We start from the raw sequence: 23,004 nt of genomic DNA, 5'->3' as shown, positions 1-23,004 counted from the left end.
TTAACTGCTCTCCATTAACACTCAGTTGGATTGAATCATACCTTACTGGTAGGCGTCAGCATTTTATCGTCAATAATCGACTCTCTCCAGCTCTAGACTTAAACACCGGAGTACCACAAGGTTCAATACTTGGTCCACTTCTTTTTTCCCTATATATTAATGACCTGCCATCTGTCTGTCCTGATGTGGAAACACAGCTATATGCCGATGACACTGTGATATATATGCATGCCAACACAAAGCAAAAGGCTGCTGATAAACTGACCTCAGCTTTAGTGCTGATCACTAGCTGGCTACACCGCTCCTGTCTTCAGCTTAATGTCAACAAAACAGTTGGAATGTTTTTCACAAAAAGAAAATGCAACATTGTGTCAAATATAAGCATCTCAGGTGAACAGGTTAACATTGTGCCTCAGGTTAAGTACCTTGGAATCATTATTGACTCTAATTTAACATTCAAAACACAAGTCAAAAAAGTGACCCAAAGAGTTAAGTTTAGCCTAGCAAATTTTAAATACATAAGAAACACAATGACATTGAATTCTGCCAAATGATACATGAATGCCATGATCATGTCACATCTTACATACTGTCTCACAAGCTGGGGGCAAACTAACAGCTCCACACTGAAGCCACTAGCAACCTTGTACAAACAAACCCTCAAAGTACTGGACCAGAAACCTAACCGCTCCCATCACTGTACCATCCTCAACAAGCATAACATCCTGAGTTGGGAAGATTTAATAAAGTTTAGGAACATCGTTCTGGTGTACAAAATCCTGCACAATACAGCCCCTCCACCTCTTAACTCATTGGTTACTCAACGTAACAACACCAGACGGACCACTAGAAGATCCACACGTGGCGACCTATCAGTCCCATTCAGGAAGAGTACTTTTGGTCAGTCCTCATTCTCGGTCATAGCAATACAAAACTGGAATTCTCTACCCACTCAAATCAAAGACATACAGACACATACCACCTTCACAGCTCACTTAAAAACATGGTTCACTGAGAACTACACTTGCACACACTAGTCTGTGTTGAGTATGGCGTGAGTGTTACATGTTGTGTTACATGTTGTGATCATGGATGTTGCCCCTGGTTTCTGTTATGTGATTGTGATGTGCTCTGTGACATGTACTGTATATAGTAACGTGTGTTGTTTATTGTTCTCTTTTATCCTCACACCGGTATCTACTTGTCTTTCCTCCTTTTTATTTTATTTTATATATTTTCTTATAACTAATGCTGTTGATATATTGTAATTTTAAGGGTGTCTATTACCATCTGGCCGGGGACAACAGCTGGAAATTAGCCATGTCGGCTAAAGCTGCACCATTTACTGTTTTTGTGACAGTTCATCGATGGGGACTGTCCACGACACTATAAATAAATAAACTAAACTAATTACTGTGGGTGTCTAAACAATCTCTGCTTGCTTTGTCGTCTAGGTTCCTAAAGCTGGAGAGAACTTCATCGGTCTGTGTAAGAAAGGCTACTATGATGGGACAGTCTTCCACAGGTCCATCAGGAACTTCATGGTAAGGACTTTGACCAGATCAAAATGATTTTCTGTGTTTTGCATACCACCACTACCACCACAGTCATCTTAAAAACTTAAAATATACATTCTAATTTTCACAATACCCAAATACAAAGTGACACCTGTTGTTTGTATTGTTGGTATGGATAGATTATATTGAGCCTAATGGCAATAGAGAGAATTGTACATGTTTTATATCTTATTACTGGTTGTTCACAAGTCCTGTGAAAATTACTTCATAGACTACATGGATTACTCTTGATTACTTTACTTGACACTGACTTGTGATTATCTTGAAGTTATCATCAATATTATTTCCCCTTTTATATAATATAGCTCATATACCTTTTTTTAAATGGACATATAATGCACATTTTCAGTTTTCATATTTGTATGTTGTGCCTCTACTTTGACACGTTTCCATGCTTTAATGTTCAAAAAGCTCTTTATTCTTCTCATACTGCCTGTGCTGCAGCACCTCTTTTCACCCTCTGTCTGAAATCAGAGCTCAGTCTGCTCTGATTGGTCAACCGCTTACATATGTTCCCCCTTAGCATATCACGTATAATGTGTTGGAATGCTAGCCAATAGAAGCAAGATTGTTACATAGTGATGTCATTATGTTACAGGAGAGAAACTCCCTCCGGAGAGAACTTTGGGATTTTAGCCTTTGCAGACCATTTACATGCACACAAACCTATTTAACACACTACAGGAAAAGGAAAACCCCCAAAAAGTGATAAGTAATAAGCTTGATTTAGATAAGGTTTATCCTCCAGAACATCCCTGTTTAAATGTAATGCTAGTCAATGAAAAAAAAGTATTTGTCATGGTGATGTCCACTGTTTTATAACAATTTATTTAGTTTGAATAATAATTTTCTTTAGTTTTTTCTGCTTAAGAGATGAGTAAACATTTTTTTCCAGAGAATATGAAACGGAGGTCTCTGACCAGCCGCTCGTCTGTGTATTCCAGAGCAGCCTCTCCCATGATTAAAGTGGCTCCAAGTGTAGATCAGGGGCCTCATTTATAAATGGTGCGTACGCTCAAAAGATGGCGTATCGCAGTTTCTAAGCAATGTTTGCGATTTATAAAAAACAAACTTGACGGGAAAATATGCGGTCCTCCACGCAAACTCTAACCCATGCGTACGCGGTACGGACAAAAACGGGAGAGACGAGAAACTGCGACACCGTTGGCAGAAGGAAGAATGGAGAGAAATATGTGGAAATAATACCATAAACAAAATGTTACCTCTCATTTATCATATATGAAGAATTCATTTGCAAACATTGATTTAAAGCCAATCTTAAAATGATTTAACAAACGCCTGTTTGAGACTCCTCAGTGCACACAAAAACATAACTTGGAGAAATAAATAAATACGGATATGTTATTTAAAACCACCTTGAATATGTTGTGTTAATGTTATGAAATGTTTTCTCATAAATGATGCGGTAAGCAGGAGGACAGAATTACGTCTAAACTGACGCCGGTTTGCATTTCTATAGGTTAGATACGAGCATGGTTTTATATACGATCATGTTTAATCATGTTTTATGCCGTTTGCCAAGACTTGATAAGTCGCTCGTAAAACACAGGAGGTATGGAAACTAAGAACACCATATATTTGGCAGCTGATATAACTCAATACATTAGTTTTATTTCCTTTAACTGGTGGATATAGAGTTGCTGAGGGGGGGGGGGGCTGCAGTTGAGACGCTGCGCACAGCTGATAACTGGAAGACAAACCACCAAATAAAAAAATAAACATTGACTCCACTCCGCAGGGATTCCCCGATACTTTCTTACAGTCTCTCATCAAGGGGGTGTCTCCTGTCCCCGGCACAAACACACTGCCTGAGGAAGGCTATGTGTATTTATTTTGTCATTAACTTTTTTCAGACCACTTATTTATTTATTTTGGTGACGATCCGACCTCCATGCTGCTACTCTGGTTCAAACTGCATCCACCAAACAATATGATTTATCTCCACCTCCCCAAAATAACCAAATCTGACACGGTGTGAAATGTCTTTTTTAGCTGTTCTGTCGTCATTTCCTGTGATCTTCTTCATAAAGTCATTCTAAATGAATGTTAATACGGGGCGTTTCTTTGACTATTTATAGGCAAATATGGGCGTTACGTGAAACCAGCAAAAGCTGCGCCGCATTTCAAGTTGATTGTGATTTATAAAGGGAAACCGGCGTAGGACGTGCCGCACGCAAGTCCTACGCCGGTACGCAGTGTTTTATGAATCGGAAAATGTCTGTGCGTATTTATTTGCTTTGTACTACGTAAGCAACCTTCCCACGTGAATCCTACGCAAGGCTTTATAAATGAGGCCCCTGGTAACTTTTTTGTGTTATTCTGTCCTTTGGTTTTCAAAGACAAGCTGTGAATTGTTTATCTATAATTACTGTGCCACTTATGCCTTGGACTCATTCTACGCAGCTGAAAAGGACCAAAGGGTGGCCTGGGGGAGAATCCTTTCATAACAACAAGCAGATTAATAATGGCAAAAATAATTGTGTCCCTCACTTTCCCTTTTTAAAGTAGTTTATCAGAACCTTGTGAGAGTACAGAACATCCTCAGGTGATTCTTCTCAAGTGTTTACTATGAAATGTGAGAGGCTCTTCAAGGCTGCCACCCTTCAGTTGCATCATAGTCTCTAGACCCTTTCTTTGAGCCTGTTTCACACGTGACTCTTCTTGGGTACCACGTTGGAGTGAATCTTGCATTTTGCAACCTACTGTCTGTCTCCATTCGCTTTGATTAGGCTGATACAAACAAAACATATAATCAAAAGTAAATGTTTTGCCGATGATGTAGTTTGAGTCGGTAGTGAAAGAACTGCTTTTTATTTTTTGTAACCTTTTTAAAGTATGATAAACTTACCTAAATACACAAATGTTCAGAGACCTTGAATGGCTATTTAACTTGTTTCGAGGCCATGTGTGTTTGACCCTTAGAGTGAAAACCATGTTGAATGCATTTCTTTACTACCTTTGTTTGCATGTTTTTAAAACGTTCATTGCTACATTTCTGGTTCAATTCAATTTCACAGTCTTAAAGTCTTTATGCAGTTAGAGTTTGTGGGAGTGAAACTCCCTCTGGAGGGAACTTTGGGATTTCTGTCTTTGCGGAAACACCTATATAACACACCACAGGAAAGTGAAAACCCCAAAAAGCATAATAGGGCCCCTTTAATTACTTACAGGAACTTCTAACTGGTTATAACAGTAATGCCTCTAAATGACCTACGTAAGCAAATGAGACCATTCGCGTGAAGATTGGCTATTTGTATATAGGTTTTCAAAATGTCAGTCATAGGTGCCAGCAGCTAAACCAGACGAAATGATGCATGTTCACCAGGAACTCCTTCAGATCACACTCCAGAAGGAGCTCTGGCAGTGGAGGAACATCAGTATAATGAGACGTTTTCATAAGGGACTTTTTACCACTTCTGTCCACAAGCACAACGTGTCCACGTCCATGTTCGTTTTTGCACTGTAACAGCACAGCCCCTCATCAAACCTTGGCTCCACAGTAGTGTTATCGGTCATAACCCCCCCCCCCCCCCCCCCCCGCCCCCCAAGTGTGTCTTTACTAAAGAAACGCACAGAGCAGTTACTCTCCAATACAAACTGTAATAGGAAAGTTGAGCCTGAACAATGAACAATAGAGACCTGTATCCTGCGTCAGTGACTGCTAACACTTACAAGAAACAGGCCACCATGTTGGATTTGTGTCAAAGGAAATACTTTATGGTTTATTTAAAGACCACTTTACAGAAATGAGACATTTTACTATTTTAAGTAATGGGAACAACTTTAATGTGCAGCAGCTAACGTCATTCAAACCTAACAGTTTTTATTTTTAAATGTTTCCAGATTCAAGGAGGGGACCCCACTGGCACCGGTACAGGTAAGATGAGGACTGCACTCAAACCACATTTTGAATTGCGTAACACGTCTCTGTTGAATTATTTATAGCTCTTTTTTTGGAAGCTTTGTGTAAATACAGCTTGCAATTCCTGATGCAAATCAAAAGTGTTACTAAATATACTCTGTTAAGGCACAGGGGAGTGAAGACCACACTTTAGCACACACAGATGGTGCAGATGGAAGAAGGCTGAGTTTATGGTGTTTTATAGCATTCAGTGTTGTTTTCCTGTCTTTAAAACCCAGTTTAAAAGGCTCTTCAGTGTAATCGACTGGAGGCCTAATGCAGTTAAGTTACAGAGTTTGAAGCACAAGGGTGTGCCTTGTGTCTGTGGGCGTCTCTCCTAACGCTAGGCAAAACTAGTCTACAATGACAGATTTATGAAGGTGCTAAGTCCCTGGCCTGTGGGTAAAAGCTCTCGACAGCACCTAGATGGAACAACATGTGAACACAACCCATAAATAGACATTTGGCTGGACTTAAAAGATGGATTTCCCCGGTAGTTTTTAACAGTCATTTAACATTCAGTAGTGACTTGCATTAAATGTGTGTGTATCATCAAAGATAATAGTACACAGGCAACTGCTTTAAAACTTTGGACTGTTGTCAATCATTTGTTGTTTTCATTCTGTATCTTTTATAAGAACAGGTGTTAAAGGGGCCCTATCATTCTCATTTCCAGGTTCATATTTATATGTTGTGCCTCTACTGTGATGTGTTTACATGATTTCATGTTCAAAAGGTCTTTATTTGTCTCATTCTGCAGCACCTCTTTTCACCCTCTGTCTGAAACCAGAGCCCAGTCTGTTGTGATTGGTTAGCTGGCCAGCTTGGTTGTGATTGGCCAACCTCTTAGAGATGTCCCGTCCTTTTTGGAGCGCTAGCAAATAGAAGTACAATGTACAAGTAATGCAGATAAAGTAAACTATATACATGTCAGAAGAATGTATGAATACAATAAGATAAATAATGCAGTTAATGTTGAAAGTGACTAAGTAAATGCAGGAGACTATATATGTAAATAGAATAAGATATACGAGAACAGAATGTAAAATAAAATATTGTAAAATAAAATACTGTTTATTGTAAATTGTAAGATGCTGACAGATTATTGCTTTATGTTATGGAGGCACTTAACAGAGCTCAGGCCTTTAGCAGTCTTATTGCCTGTGGGATAAAACTGTCTGCAATTTCATATTTTCTTTGGTATTCTGCTTTTTGGTGATACAGAAAAATCATTTATTGTCATTCTGCTTAACGGGGTTGCACAACATAATGCAGTTGTAGTTATTTTATGCTGATGAAACAAAACTAAAAAGGCTGTGCATTCTGGGCGTTTTTAGAATTTGCATTATTGGGAAAATGCAGGTACAATAAGTGTTTTGATGCAGGGATAGAGATAGAAAAATAAGATATTGAACGTCCGAGACTTGAATTTCTTTTGATTTATGTGTCAAGTAAATCCTAAGAAAATTGCCCCCTACGTTTAGAGCGGATCCCTCACACATGCGGCTGACTGCTCGCTGTAGCGTTAACACTTCCTTTAAACTTCCGTAGAGCCTCATTTATCTAAAACCCTTCAGAAAAAGATTCTTCAGAGAAAAATGTTTTAAACAATGACTTGTGAATGAAATTCCACAAGAGCATTTAAAATATGAAACAAGAAGCATACGCTGGCACTTTTTGAAATGCCGAATAATGCGTTCATTATCGCAGATGCATCTCAGTCGGTGGAGGATATTGTACTGATGGCATTCAATGAGTCTTTTAAAGAGCATTAAAAGAAATGCAGTTTGATTTAGTGCTCAACTCTTTGGTGAGAATTCATTTTCCTCTCTGGCTCTCCCTTCATTTATGATCCAGTGTTGCTCTAAGATATCAGCCAGTTGATAAATGATGCAAAGGTGTCACCAGTGGAAGTTGACGGCTGCACAAGCCGGGTTGATTGTTGGTAGTATGCACCAATACTCAGTGTGTACATACAGCACATACTGTAGTTATATATACTGTATGCACACACTGTTCCATGCCTGTACACCAGCTGGCAGCACAGTGAAACACACCTCAAGGCGACAAATCCTCTCACCCTGTCGGGAGCCAATAAGCTCATGCAGTGTATATTCCTGTATTCTCATCGTGATGACTCGTAATGATGAAGTCAATCTCAATTAATGACTCACAGCTGAAGGCGAACAACATGGCTCCATGTTCAAGGGCAAAGAGGTCTCCTGAAAATACATGGTGCCTTATGTCTGTTTCTCTATTTTGAATATGTAATGCAATTTGTTTCCTTTTTATGCAAACTATGTGAAATGGGTTTAATCATGTCACAATGAAGTGGTAACCCTCTTGCCTGAAAGCCAATGTGTAAATGCATAAAGGGGCCCTTATTTAGCTTTTTGGGGTTTTTCCCTTTCCTCTAGTGTGTTATATACAGCAGGTTGTTGGGCTGTAAATGATCTGCAAAGGCTAACATCCCAAAATTCCCTCCAGAGGGAGTTTCTCTCCCACAAATCCATTGGACCCCTTTGTAACATAGTGACATCACTATGTACCACTCTAACACTATGTAACACTCAATTGGCTAGTGCTCCAAAACATGGTACGTGATACTAAGGCAAGGGACCTTTCTAAGCGGTTGACCAACAATAACAGCTGACCAATCACAGCCGACTGGAGCTTTTTGAACATTAAAGCATGTAAACATGTCACAGTAGAGGCACACAATACAATTATGAACCTGAAAAGGAGCATAAAAAGACTCCTTGAACAAGGCGCTTTTAGTTTCTCAGACCTAAGAGCAATAAGAACTTGTGTTGTCAATCTCTCTCTTTTTCTTCTCCTCTTCCTCCCTCACCCACCTTCTTCCTTCCCAGGAGGGGAATCCTTCTTCGGGAAACCTTTCAAGGATGAGTTTCGGCCCAACCTGTCTCACACTGGCCGAGGGGTTCTCAGCATGGCAAACTCTGGTCCAAACACCAACAAATCTCAGTTGTAAGAACTGCTCTTTTTTAAAAGCTTAAACTTTGAACTCTCTGTTTTATGGAAAGGCAGTCAGCAGGGAGTTATGTTGTGTTCTTTGCTGTCTGTTACTTACTTGTTGATTTCTTTGGCCCCACAGGCGAATGAAAGAAGAAATAAATCAATACATACAGAATACATTTTTTTCTGTTGACAGACTTATGTCTTATCTTATGTATTTTGGTATTTTCTTAATTAGTACTTAACAGAGTCCTGTTTTTAACATTCTCATTCAAAAAAGTCAATTTAAACAATGACCTTTCTTACATATAGGAAAAGTATTCTAAACACTGTAAAACGTAATTTAGTTCTGATTATGAACTTAAAAAACGATGCACTATTTCAATCTGAAGTTTTCATTTTAGCTTGTAATTGTGTCTTTGGTACACTTTATTGATGGTGTAGTCAACAAGTTAAAGGCCTCTAGTGATTCTGGAATAAACCATAATGACTAAATAATCATTTTAATGTCTTAATAGGATAAGGTAAACAATGTTTAATACAGCACAATTATAAACACTTGTAAATGAAAGTCCTCATATCGGATAATAACAACATTAGAACGTTGAATTTACAATTTACTCTAAGATTATATACTGCTTATTATTATTTGTAAGGCAAAGCTCTCTTTTTATATTTCTTGTTAGTTTGCTACACGGTTAACCTATTTATTTTCTGTATCTTGTTTTTCTATCAGCTTCATTACGTTCCGGTCGTGCGCCTACCTTGACAGGAAGCACACAATCTTTGGAAGGTAAACCTATGTCGTTTTTTTTACTGTGCAAGATTGATGCATTTAACTTCAAAATATACATATGTTTGTTTTAGGTACGCCCACCATAGTCCCTTAAAGAGGCCCTATTACACTTTGGGGGTTTTCCCTTTCTTATACTGCTTTATATATGTTTTAGTGCAATGGTCTGTCGATGCTTGCATCTCAAAGTTCCCTCCAGAGGGGTTTCTCTTCCACACATTACCCCCCCCTGCCTGAAATGCCTCTATTGTAATCCTTTGTTTACTTCCTGCTCATAGTGACATCACTATGTAACACTCACACTTTTATTGGCTAGCGCTCAAACACGTTGGACATGATAGGCTAAAGGCCCAGACACACCAAACTGACACCAAAGAACACGTCCCGATGGACCCGACTGTTGTGTCGCCTCGCGTCTCTGCGTCTTGGCCATGTGTCGCACTGGAACACACCGCAAAGACTTCAGCCGACGGCCAAGTAGCACGTACGAACTGCCCATGCGTGAGTGGCAATAACTCTCCTTACCAGCAGGTGGCGGTAGTGTGTATTCGTCATTCAAAAGAGGCAACAACCGGAAGACAGACTGCGTGATAACCGAGAGAAGAAGAACAGACTGCGTGATATAAACAAACAACAAATAGCGTGTGCGTTCCATTTTCACTCTACAGCGAGAAGCTCACGGGGCTTTCCCGAACCTGTGTCGAGAGCTGGAGTTAAATGAAATCTCAGATTTGCCTTCTTAATCATTTGTTTGGGTCCCTCACTTCCGTTTCGCTTCTCATGCACTGATTCGCTAAGCTGAACAGCCAATCAGAGTGATTTATTTTGCCGACGACCTTTAGCCGGCGGAAGGTGTTGGCACGGCCGAAAAGACACGACGTTGCAGGACACACCAATCTGAGTAGGGCGACAGGACGCTCATCGACAGCCTGACATCTATCGACATCTGTCGACATCTATCGACGCCAAAAATCGGCCCGGTGTGTCCGGGCCTTAAGAGGCTAATCACAACAGAGCCAGCCAGCCAACCAATCAGAGCAGACTGGGCTCTGGTTTCAGACAGAGGGTGAAAAGAGGTGCTGCAGCACAGGCGATCTTGGAAAAAGAAAGATGCACAAAATACAAATATGAAACCTGAAAATGAGCAGAATAGGGCCCCTTTAATATCCTGTGAGAAACATTGATTGGGTAAACACCCCATGTTCACTTTAGCTTTTTATCTGTTCTTCATTATCCCTCTTTTTTGCTTTGGAAGTCCATAAATTGGTTAGATTGTGTGACTCCCGGCCAATTTAGAAGATGCTCATTTTTATCTGAAGGCTCTCTCTAGCTGCTGTGCTGGGCTTTTATCATGACATTCCTTTTTAGCGACTTTCTGCTGCCTCATTCTTCACATGGCCAACACACTTTAAAAAGCTTCTGCTCTCGCCCCCGCGTCCAGCTTCCTCTCCTTTCCAGACGGTATTCTTTGCAGATTTAATGGGAACGACAGAGATAGTCCACTTTACCCGATCTAGACATAATGTGGACTCTTTCACAAAGGAACGTTTATTTTGAAATTTAAATCGAGCAGACTCTTTCCGCCTTTTTTTGTGTAGTTGTTCAGGTTTGAACACAGCCAGGTAGTCTAATTGAGGTTCTTTAAGCTTGAAAGCTCTCTCAGGACCAGGGGGCTTTTTTTAGGCATTAAAGGCCTTTACAACTGGGGGTGTGACAAAGAAACAACGCAACCATTTGAAAAACTTGTCTGCAGGAAATGATGGACTCAACATCATTCCCTATTTTTTCAGTTTCCTTTTCGTGAAATGCTCTAAACTTAATTTTGTCAAACAGTGACGTGATGTGTATGTCGAGGGCTATTGTTTTGGTGGAAGGAAGGAACTGATGGAGTGGAGCTGGTATGCGATGCTTTGTTAAAAGAAGTATATCGGTTGGCCGTCTTGGATCAGACTAGAGAGCCACCATGTTGTCAGACTTTTGAAAATATATTGGCGTGTGAAATAATTGCAAGATAAAACTCCCTATTGTTTAAAGACCTCACTACTGCTACATCTTCCCTGATGAAGTCCAGTTATTCATTTAGAACACTAGAAAATAAAGGGAACAGTAAATTGCCTTACCTTACAATCTCTTGATATGTTCTATCCTTTGACTGTCAATGATTACTATATGGCCCCTATTGTATTCTGCCTGTCTTTTTAATAATTATTTTATTAGAGAATTGACAGTAGAGAGATGACAGGAAATATGGTGTGTGTGTGAGAGACAGCCGAAAATACTCGTGGCCTAGGTTTAGATAGGTAGATGGATAGATTTCACTGTTGAGACGGACATCTCCTAGTAATATGCCAGTCAATCCTCCTCCTACACGATTTAACCTTTCCTTGACCCTAAATTCTCTTTCTTCTCCTTATCTAAAGTGACGGCACTGCTCAAGCACAGGGATGGATTTCTTACTGAATGAATGTTGCTGCTTTTTTCCTCACTAGATATATAGTCAAAGACCATATTCCAATCTGGAAATGGGTTAAATGTCTTGGATGATATTAGAAAATATTCCATCATGTAGGTGTTAAAGTATAGGGGAAAAGATGTTTGAGATGTGAGGTGTTGAACACCCGTTACTGGGACCCTAATAGTTTTGTGTTATATTGCAAGGTCAGCACCTCATCCAGTGTTCATAGCTCCTTCATTTGTGCTAACGCTTGGATGCGATGTGGCCTATGAAGCACACCCTGCTAACTATTGGCTGTACTGTTCTAGGTAGTAAGCCGGCTGTTAAAGTACATTCTGGTAGTGGCCAAAAGGCATTACTACAACTACCGTGTAAGACCATGTCGTCAACGGGCCCAAAACTTTTTTCCATGAATTAACATTGGGAAGAAAACTCTGTAAATCAGCAGATTTTCCCCTTTTTGAACGAAATCAAATACCCAGTGATAACACAAATCGCTTATTTAAATCCTAAAAGTTGTCAATCCATTACTTTGACTGGCCAAATGACAGTGCTAATGAAAGTAAGAAAACTAAAGATTAAAGAAAACTCTATAAATCAGCAGATATTCTTCTTTTTGAGCGAAATCAAATGCTCAGGGCTAACATTGGAAAATTGCTTATATAATAATTTGTTCCTAAAAGTGTCAAATCAAGTATCAAATTTGATAAAAGATTAATCTATAGTTATTTTCCTGCTCTATTAACTTGACTGAGCAGAGATCGGCCGTGACGCTGCGGTGGGGCAGCAAATTTGAGGCGGGGCTTAAGGAAACGCAAAAGTGCATGCTCCATGGTCCTAATTGCTGGAAGACCCCTAAAAGGTAGCGGCAGGTCATTTTGACTTCATGCGCCACTGAGCGACTTTCAAAGGAATGAACGGCCCTGCCTCCAACACTATCTATCCAATTATCCTTACACATCCTGAGGTTTGTGTGTCTTCTCACTCGACACATTGTATCAGGGGCCCCGAAGGAGCAGCTGGACAAATATTTTGTATTTAAAGGAGCAAGGCAGAGCAAGTGCTTTAAAGTGCTCTGTGGCATGGGAGTTGCTCACTGATACACCTCCTGGCCCTCAGCATTTGACACACTCTCTATCTTCAGAGGTGATTTTCTCTGCTGTGTTTAAGAGGCCAGTGGTGCTGATAACAAAGACTTGTGTTCACTGTCTGAGGATTATATTCAGGTCTGCACAAAAATCTCAGCGGCTGTAGGAAATTCCTATTATTAAAAAAAGGGTGAGAGGGAAGTACACCTGTTTTTTTGATTGACCAATGGAAATATTGTGTTTAACTTTTTAAGTTGTAGGTGCTTTGTTGATTTCTCATCACTTCAATGTTGCAGCACAGAGCCAAAAGACCAAATAAAGGAATTTCTCGCAGTGAGGACCCTACAGAGCATTATCACCTGAATCTGCAGCGCCTCTTGGCTTTACAGAGCTTTATCGTTTGAGCTAATTGTTTAGCTGTCTGGCTGTAATTGTATTGCTTTGGTTTACTCACCCCACAGCAGGCAGCTGTTTTCAGAGTGAACTATCTTACTATGCATTACCTGCCAAACACCAACCTGCAGACAGACTAAGTTAGAGACCATCGGGGGAACATAGCCGATTATAGAGAGCTGCAAGAATCGGTCCTAAAACCTGATGTGAGTTAACACTAATGGTTTCCTCTTCTCACAGACAATTGGTTTTTAATGGGTTTTTGGTTTAATGCCCGAATGAACCTGCACTATAGCTCTAATGGTCTTTGTTTAAGCAGGTCCACTTTTTGTTCTACATCATAAATACCCCACTTGTGACATTTGTTGGGAAAATACTGAATGTACTCTTCTAGTATCAGAGTAGCACATGATAACAAAGGCCCTATGTAGCTGTGTACGTAACCGGATGTATGAATACCTAAAAGAGCATCAGGACTGTTTTAGGCATGATAGCTATGTGACAACGATTAACATGATGATTCAGCCTCTATGGAGATAGACATATGACTGTCATGTTTATTGCTTACGCAGGCCTTAGCTAATCTGAACTAAACATTGTATACTGCTTTGAACCGGTATTCTGCCTATTGTGACTGTAACACCCTCTCTTGTATTGAAAGCATGTCAAGGACACTGTTCTGGGAACTATTTGTCCCACGCAGCTCTGTATGTGATGACTACTTCCATTCTTGCAAGGATAATAAATACATGTATCCTGATATTGGTGGTGATGTTAAAGTCATGCGACCTTGGTGTAGTTTGTTTACAAATGACAATAGCTATTTACTTCTGGTAAATGTATTTAAGCTTCAAAAATCGTAAAAGTGTAGTCAGTTTGTAAAGATGATCCTGCTGAACGAAACATAGAATGATCACAAACTTTTGTTTGCCATAGATCTTATTTTCTGCAAAAATGCAGGCGCAATGGTTACTCCTGGATTATGCCTGCCAGGTACTTTATCGATACAGAGCTCTTTTTAGCAGCTTAAAAGATGAATACATCTCTCAGTTGTTGGTGGAGACCAGAAACGGAGCTAAAAGAGAGACAATATTTGACTTGCATTAATCTGGTGGACATAAATAACTCATTGAGTCATAGTGTTTCTCAGAACACTCAAATCTACAGTGAGGTTTCTTCTTTGATGCAGTGTCTTGCATGGAGTTGGACACAGTACTGTTGCAAGTCTGAACATGAAATAAAAGTGAATTCCTGCAGCCTCTTCCACTACAAGGTCGACTGAAGTTCAGCCGCCATGTAAATAAGAGTGATTTTGTGTCAAGCGCAAGGGCATTTCAACCGTATGGAAGGTGTCACAGGAATCTGAACTTAGTTTCGTTATACTCTTTGAAACCAACCATGCACAGCCCATGTCATGAGGGACATCAGTCTTTACAGAGGATATGAGATATTTGCAGGGAAGATTCAATCAGGTCTCTAGTGGTTACATTTTTAGATTTTCTTGAGGGATAGGCTGCCTTAATTTGATATTTTCTTGTAAAATATCCAAATGATCTGGGACCTTTGTGACTATCTCCGGTCTCTCTCGCTCTTATATTGTTGTACAGTAATTAGCTCATGAAGTGTGTTTGTTTTTCACTTTCCTCGCAGGATTGTTGGTGGATTTGAGGCGCTTACAGCCATGGAGAATGTGGAGAGTGACCCCAAATCAGACAAACCAAAGGTAGGAATCGGTGACCTTTAAGGTCCAGATTGCCTTAGAAAATTAAAATCAAGAATACAATTAAAATGATAGTATATTCAAATGTAAATGAAATCTCCAAATGTTTTTCAGCACAGTACCATGACAGTATTTTGACCCTTATATGGATTGTTTCAAAAACAAGGTGCTAGTTAGAAATGCCAATGAGGATTTATTATACTATTCTATTGTTCATTTAAAAATATGCTTTAAAAACAAAACAAATACAGCAACAAATGTATAATATCGTCAGTCAGGACTTTATGTCTTCATCATTTAGATATTGGTATTATTAGGTCAAATTGACTAACATTTTAGATATTTGAATAATTTAATGATGCCCAGCATAAGTCCGGATGTCACGTAGAGCCGTGTCCTTTTTGGTTACACATTTTTGTTTGTTTGTTTTACAGTCGGAGATCAAGATCATAACTGCCACTGTGTTTGTGGATCCGTACGAAGAGGCTGACGCTCAGGTGATTATCTCTCTGTCTGCATATATAAACAATGCTGACTTTCCTGAATGCTTAACATCCGTTGTGAGTACTTGCAGTGCAGAGCGTTAAGGATTTGGATAGTGAAACATTTTGATGGTAGCAGATTTGAATTGAAATGGTGTGCAATCGTGTCGAACTCTGCAAGTACTTCTATCTGCACAGAGAAGGTCCAACAACCAAGAGAAACACATTTAGCTGTATATGAAATTAAATAAAGCAACTCGATCAATTTACACATAAATCCTCTAATAATAGTTGGAGCTGAAAAGATGATTTGACTCATCCATAAGCCGACAAAGAAAGTCACTGACTACTTTAATTGATTCATCGGTAAAGTAATTCACCGGGTTAAAAAGTAAGGAGATTTGGGTTTTTCTTTTCTTCCTGTCATTAACTGAATAGCTTTGGGTTTTTCACTTACAAAACAAGACATTTGCAGACATCACCTTGGACTGGGATGGATCCTTTTTCCAAACATTTTATACACCTTACATTTAATCCATTCTTTCATAATTTCATCCAGGAAATTATCTGCAGCCAATAAGTTATGTCCAATAGAACCTCAAACCTTGATTGATTATTTTTTCAAACATTGCCCTACATTAAATTGACTTAAAGGTCCCATGTCATGGCCATTTCCACTGATCATAATTCCATTGTTGATGTCTACTAAAATAGATTTATACTGTGCAATTTTCCAAACTCACATTGGTTTCGCATACAGCATCTCTGTAAACTACGTGTATTCACTCTCTCCACTAAACGGCTCGTTGCAGCTCTTGCCCCCCCCCCCCTCCCTGTGAGCCCAGTGTGCTCCGATTGGTCGGGACCAGTCGGGACGTTGTGAATCGCGCTGAGCTCCGTGGAGGTGTGATTTCCTTGTTTAGCGATACACAGCGAAACACAGCCAAACTCACCCTGAGCACACACAAAGTCACAGCCGAAGTAAAAACAATAAGTGTGGCTTGATATGGAGTAAGAAAAAGGTTGATAAACGCTGTGAGAATGGGTCTGCAGAGAGAATGGGTCTGTAGAGAGAATGGGTCTGCAGTGAGAATGGGTCTGCAGAGAGAATGGGTCTGCAGAGAGAATGGGTCTGCAGAGAGAATGGGTCTGCGGAGAGAATGGGTCTGCAGAGAGAATGGGTCTGCGGAGAGAATGGGTCTGCGGAGAGAATGGGTCTGCGGAGAGAATGGGTCTGCAGAGAGAACGGGTCTGCAGAGAGAACGGGTCTGCAGAGAGAACGGGTCTGCAGAGAGAACGGGTCTGCAGAGAGAATGGGTCTGCAGAGAGAATGGGTCTGCAGAGAGAACGGGTCTGCGGAGAGAACGGGTCTGCAGTGAGAACGGGTCTGCAGAGAGAACGGGTCTGCAGAGAGAACGGGTCTGCAGAGAGAACGGGTCTGCAGAGAGAACGGGTCTGCAGAGAGAACGGGTCTGCAGAGAGAACGGGTCTGCAGTGAGAACGGGTCTGCAGAGAGAACGGGTCTGCAGAGAGAACGGGTCTGCAGAGAGAACGGGTCTGCAGAGAGAATTTCCCAACTGTCTGTTATCAGCCTGCAGCCAGGGAGGAGAGATCAGCAGAGCTGCCTGCACTGAGTGTGTGAGGAAGTCCGTGGATTGGTCAATTTGGACCAATCAGCGGGGGCTTAACGTAACGGCTCCGCGGACGTAACGTAACGGCTCCACGGATTGGTCCATTTCGTTCCGGGTACGGATGACATCATGCGTACCCGGAAGAATCAAATGGACAATGACGTATCTCCAACGAGGCGTTTTGGGGAGGTATTTTCTGTGTTAGAGTTTTACTCGCTACAGGGTGTACTTTGAGGGTGTGTGACTCTGCACACCGTTTACATGCAGAAAAACCTTCATAACACACAAGGGGACGGGTACTAACCAGAAAAGCATGACATGGGACCTTTTAAAGGCATTGAATTCATCTAAAAATAAGTGCTTCATTGTTATTAAGTTGTCTTAAATAAATCAAACATTTAAAAAAAACTTGAGCATGCTAAGACATGGGAAGAATGGTTTCTGTGAATTGTTAACCATGAGTGGAACAACATAAAACTAAATAATTGGTCATATTGAACTGTTTGCCTCTGCCGCATCTTGCAAGACATTGTCAGAGTTTAGATCCAAGCGGTGGTAACCGTTAACCACATGTAACCGCTTTACATCCAACTCTTGACCTCGTTAGATCTTCTGTCACTGTCAAATGTTTTTAGTAAGACCATCTGAATCCACCTGAGGCTCGTTGTCCCACCTGTATTCGTAACAATGATGCACAGTGCAAGTGCCAAAGTGGAAGTAACCGTTGATGAGCATAAAGTCCTGTGAGCAGATTTATTTGATTTAAAATATGATTTCAGATCGCAGCAGAGCGAGCGCAGGAGCTGCAGAAGCAGGAGGACGAGATGGAGCAGACCAGCATCGCCCGGAAGAAAGCCAAGGGGGAAGAGGCGCCGAAGACCTTCAAAGCGGGTGTGGGGAAATACATCAACCCTGCCACCACGTAAGGACACACATGCATCAGAGTTCCCGTTAGAATAGGTTTTCGCCGGTCAACATGTCCGTTAAAGTTTAAATCTTCCGGACAAAATTTGAAAAGTGCCGGTCAAAGGTCTTCTTTGTTATTTATTGAGCTTTAAAACAAATTGATATGATTCGATATTAAACAAACTAATTATAGTAGATTTAGATTAACTACATTATTCAAAAGTGTACAGTAATTTACAATAACACAGGAATAATAAACGGAGCGCTCTCTCCCTCCTGACAGCCCGTCAGTATCATGCAGCTCGCGGATCAGTAATGAGTGACCCGACAGTAAAACTAAACACATCTATAACTAGTTTAGGTAGTTTGAGAGGTAATTAAAATAGCTATGTGTGATATTCTAACCTGAAGTGTGTGTTTTGTTCCGCTCACCCGCTGCATGTGATCATGCAGAGCTGCGTGTCGACTCGTCAGCAGCAGCAGATCTCTCTCTCCCGTCAGATTAGACTTCACTCGCGTTTATGTCCCTATCGATCAGATCCAGCTAGTTCTAGCTAATGATATGACTACCTGCTTATTAAAAGACACCTAAACAATTAGCGTCACTATGCAACCGGGTGAGGCCGCAAAGTATAGCGCAGTGCCCACCGGAACCCCGAGGCATTACCAACACAATTACCAACACAATCAACCCATACAGGACATCTCTTTCTTTATTAAGTGTTAGACATTAGAATGGACTATTCTTGTCTGTCACATACTCTTTTGTCTGTCACATAAGTGGCGCAAGTTGCGCAACAGATGCGGTATTGCGCTAAGGGGAAATTATTTTGACTGGACACTTTGACCGGAGAGATTTAGATTTGCCGGTCTTCAGCATATTTTACCGGTCATAGTCCGGTAATTACCGGCTAACGGGAACTCTGACATGCATACTGATTTACTATTCACCAAACTGTACTCTGCTCCTGCTTTAGTAAGCATCGCCGCGATGTGTGGAAAATATAAGCAAAAAACAGAAGAATATTTGGATGATAAAACATTATGATTACAAAGTGACACAGAGCCATTAGAAACAGAATGTGAACAATTTCCAATTAAGTAGAATAGTATACATTTCCCCCAATGGGGATGTTTATTGTCTGTGTTTTTGTGATTTAACAACATAAGCATCATACTTCCGTAACATAGTGGCATTAATGTAACGCTTCTTCTTTTAGCTAGGGCTCCATCATATTGTAGGTTGGAAATCTAAGCGGTTGACCAATCACAACAGAGCCGGCCAGCTAACCAATCAGAGCAGACTGGGCTCTGGTTTCAGACAGAGAGTGAAAAGAGGTGCTGCAGCACAGGCAGTGTGAGAAACATAAAGAGCTTTTTGAACATTAAAGCCTGGAGACATGTCACAGTAGAGACACTATATACAAATATGAAGCTGAAAAAGTAATAATAGGGCCCCTTTAAAAATATAAGTCTGTAACAGCTGTTTTGGGCAGTGCACTTGGAATTTCTTTGTTCAAAATCATCTTGATCAAATATGATGAAGAGATAGAATCATTATGTTCTCACTTTTAAATCCCTATAGCTGCATTTCAAGGAAGGAAGAATATTTTAAAAATAATATATGCACATGTTTCATATAAGTATCTTTACATAATGTCTAACCGTGTAGCGTGAGTGGTAATATTGAAATGACTGTCGTTATGCAGAGCGAGGGTACATTAACTGAACCTGAAATGCCAAAGAAGGCATTAGAGATAATTATGCTCATAGCTTTCACTCTTTTATGGTGTTTTATCTTCAGATCTTCTTCTTCTTATCCTTCCCCTGTCATCACATCGTATTCACATGAACACAGAGTATGTCAGTATAATGCTCCCAAATGACAGCCTGTCTATTCTCCCCAGACAGTTAAACATGGCATATGGGGTGTTTCAGCACTCATTTTGGGGCTTTTCAGGGCTTTGTCAGCAGTGAGATGTTTTTCATTTATTCATTTAAGATAATAGAGCCTCATTCATCCCCAGGAAAATGCAAATGTAAAAGATATGTATGTATGTACAGAGTTATGTTTTGTATGGAGTTGTATATATTGTATGTATGTAAGAGCATATGTATGAATGTATTTCCAGAATAATTCTGAAAGGTAAGAAAGAAAAGTGAAAAGGAATAGTACGGTGGCCGACAGGGGCAAACGTGCTCTAATGGCCCAAAATAATTACATCAGGAGAAATGCATTGCACTTTCAAAAACGATGCACATATAGAAAACACAAATGTGCCAAAACGCACGCATGTGAAGAAACATCTTCACCAACTTGACACCACATGTGCAGCGTTTACTAAAAGTGCAGTAGAAAAAAAAAAGTTGCAAATATAAAACGCTGTAAGAAACTATAAACACAACAGAACTGGGGACACTAAAAAGTGACGCACACAGCTGGACCGGAGCGCTTGTTGACGTTCGGGGATTAGAAAGTTAGCAAACAATCCCTGTCACTGGTAAATGAACTAATATGTGCATTTAATTGGCTTATTTTAACAATGTGATCGCATGATACCTTCTGATATTTTTGCAGTAATTATTATTAATAATTAAAGTATTAATATAAGCTAGCTAGCTAACGCAGCTAATCTAGTCATTTCAAAAATACAGAAAAAACCCTACTAACAATTATTAAACAGACTAACGGAGCGTCCACACAGCAGCGTGCGTTGACGCTTGGAGGTGGGCGTGTCTGAAGCTTGGGGATTTTTTGCGAGCAACGCGACCAACAACCAATCACATGAATCTCCCGCCCCCGACATACAAAGCAATAGCAATGTTAAAACGAAGTAAACTGGATATAAAATCCCCAAACAGGAGAAAACCTACCAGTTTCACCCACTGTCTCTGCCTCCTCCCTCCATGCCTGGCTCCTCTGGTTTGTATCCCGGTAGATGAACAGAGACTGATCATACAGCACCGGGTGATTCACTACCGCTATAATGAATTTTCCCTCCATTTTTTGAATATGAGGAAATGACCTGCGTAGTCTCTCCCAGCATACACGCGGTCTGATTGGCTAGCGATTGTACTGGCAGATTTGCATAAACGGGATTTCATTGGCTGACGCCTCCGTCGAGGCGTCAAAAGTTGAACATTGCTCAACTTTTGAAGCCAGCAACGCGAGCAACGCTCCACGTCGCTTCCCAAAATGCAGTTCGGCTAAAAGTGACGTCACCCCATTCAAAGTGAATGGGCAGAAGCGTTGGAAGCTTCAACGCACACCGCTGTGTGTCCCCAAATGTCAAGAAATGCTCTGATCTGCGCTTGTTCCAGCTGTGTGAAGTTTCTTCATTTGCATGTTTTTGAAATAGAAATGTTGACTTTTTTTCTAATGTAAGTGTGTTAGGTTGTTGTAGTGTGTTTGCCCGTTGGCCAATGTAAAGAAGAGACACGCAAATGCTAGATAAAAACAGCTGATTGTGATATTCTTCTCCCTCAGAAAACGACCGGCTGCTGTAGATGAAAGCGGGCCGTCCACCAGCGGAGCGGCGCCTAAAAAGTCCAAGGGCAAGACCAACCTCGGAGACTTTAGCTCCTGGTAGCACCGAAACATTTAGCATTCACCAGTCTGGATTCTGACTGGTCGGGTTGAGCGCAACACAATTATTGTCATTTATACATTTGTCTCTCTACATTTGTCATGTGAAACGATTAAAGTTACTTTTTACAAAGATGGTGACGTTATCTAATTGTTCACCTCTCCCTTTGAAGACACTGTGGCTGTTGTTTTTAAGACAATGTATTGACATCTGCGATAAAAAAAAAGAGCAGTATAAAGATTTATCTGCACTTATCAAAAGGAAAATCAATATCGTAAGCAACAAATCTCATCTTTAACATTCATGATAGTCTAATCAATAATTGGGCTAAAACCTGACTGATATCCGTTTGTCCTGCACAGTTTAATCACTGCAACGAGAACTTGTGAACATGATTAACTCCTGACACCTCAGTTCGTTTTCTGGTGAAGAATGACGACATGCAGGCGTTTTCAGAGACGCTTTGGCTCAACTTGAGCCCATGTGTTTTAGTGGATTTGCTCTGTCACGTTTCTATAATCATTCAGCAAAAGATTTGTACTTCTTGAGTCAAAGCCAAGGTGTCCCACACATAAAAATAACGAGCCTGGTCCCTTTGTTATATCCACACTTTTGGTTTGGTTATTTAGGACACACACAACATCGCTTAGTTTAAGTGTGAGCTGAGAATGCTATTAATTGAAACGATGGCATGCAGTCAAGGCTCCGGTTTTCATTGTTAGATGTATAGTCACGTCAGTACAGACATTTGCATCATGGGATTTGAAGGAAGGTAATTTCACAATGTTACACAGCAATTGTTTTTGCATCATATGCAAGAATTGTTTTTGATCTGTAAAATGTACAGGCAATACAATTCACTAGGTAAACCAGAGACATTTTCTGACTGATTGTTTTCAGGTTTCTAATAATGTGTATATATATATATAGACTTAAATGCCTAAACAACTATAAAATGGCTAAATCATTTTTGTTATCTGCTTATTCAATCTCTCTTTATTCCCCGCTTGCTCTTTGTGATCACCTTCACTGTTGTCAAACAGTCAAACACGATAATTGTGTCACCTACATACATTTCATATCTGATGATCTAGACACTGAATGAAGGTAAACACCTATTTTTCCCCAATTGCTACATGGAACAGAAGTTCCCCTTCACTATTGGTCTCTGTTGTCAATGGACACAGAGTGGGGAGCTTCCAAATGTTTGCTTAAATTGAGGTGTTTATGTTTTACCAGCAGCTACATTACATGTAATTTGTTAGACGCTTTTATCCAAAGCGACTTACATACATTCAGTACTGTGGACAATCCCCACAGGAGCCATTTGGGGTGAAGTGTCTTGCCCAGGGACACACCGACATGCTGACTGCAGTGGGACTCGAACTTGCTATCCCCTGATTCGAAGGCTAGCACACTACCCAGTACACTGAGCCACAGCCTCCCTCAAAAAATATCAGCTACATCAGTAGAT

At 40.4% G+C, this 23,004-nt stretch overlaps 1 protein-coding gene across 1 annotated transcript in view; it reads left to right on the top strand.

Annotated features, from left to right (window-relative positions):
- ppil2 (peptidylprolyl isomerase (cyclophilin)-like 2) overlaps positions 1 to 21,665 on the top strand; it is a 40,375-nt gene extending 18,710 nt beyond the window's left edge. The window contains exons 13-20 of the mRNA XM_034216667.1: positions 1,455 to 1,544; positions 5,442 to 5,475; positions 8,370 to 8,487; positions 9,212 to 9,268; positions 14,855 to 14,927; positions 15,359 to 15,421; positions 17,817 to 17,959; positions 21,431 to 21,665. Of these exons, the coding sequence (XP_034072558.1) occupies positions 1,455 to 1,544; positions 5,442 to 5,475; positions 8,370 to 8,487; positions 9,212 to 9,268; positions 14,855 to 14,927; positions 15,359 to 15,421; positions 17,817 to 17,959; positions 21,431 to 21,533 (681 nt within the window). The 3' untranslated portion in view covers positions 21,534 to 21,665. The remainder of the gene's footprint in view (positions 1 to 1,454; positions 1,545 to 5,441; positions 5,476 to 8,369; positions 8,488 to 9,211; positions 9,269 to 14,854; positions 14,928 to 15,358; positions 15,422 to 17,816; positions 17,960 to 21,430) is intronic.
- Positions 21,666 to 23,004: the final 1,339 nt, after the last annotated feature.

The sequence above is a fragment of the Gymnodraco acuticeps genome, unplaced genomic scaffold (genome assembly GCF_902827175.1).
Source record: "Gymnodraco acuticeps unplaced genomic scaffold, fGymAcu1.1, whole genome shotgun sequence".
Lineage (NCBI taxonomy): Eukaryota > Metazoa > Chordata > Actinopteri > Perciformes > Bathydraconidae > Gymnodraco > Gymnodraco acuticeps.
The sequence above is the reverse complement of the archived record's forward strand: the minus strand, read 5'-3'. Positions and strand labels throughout refer to the sequence as shown.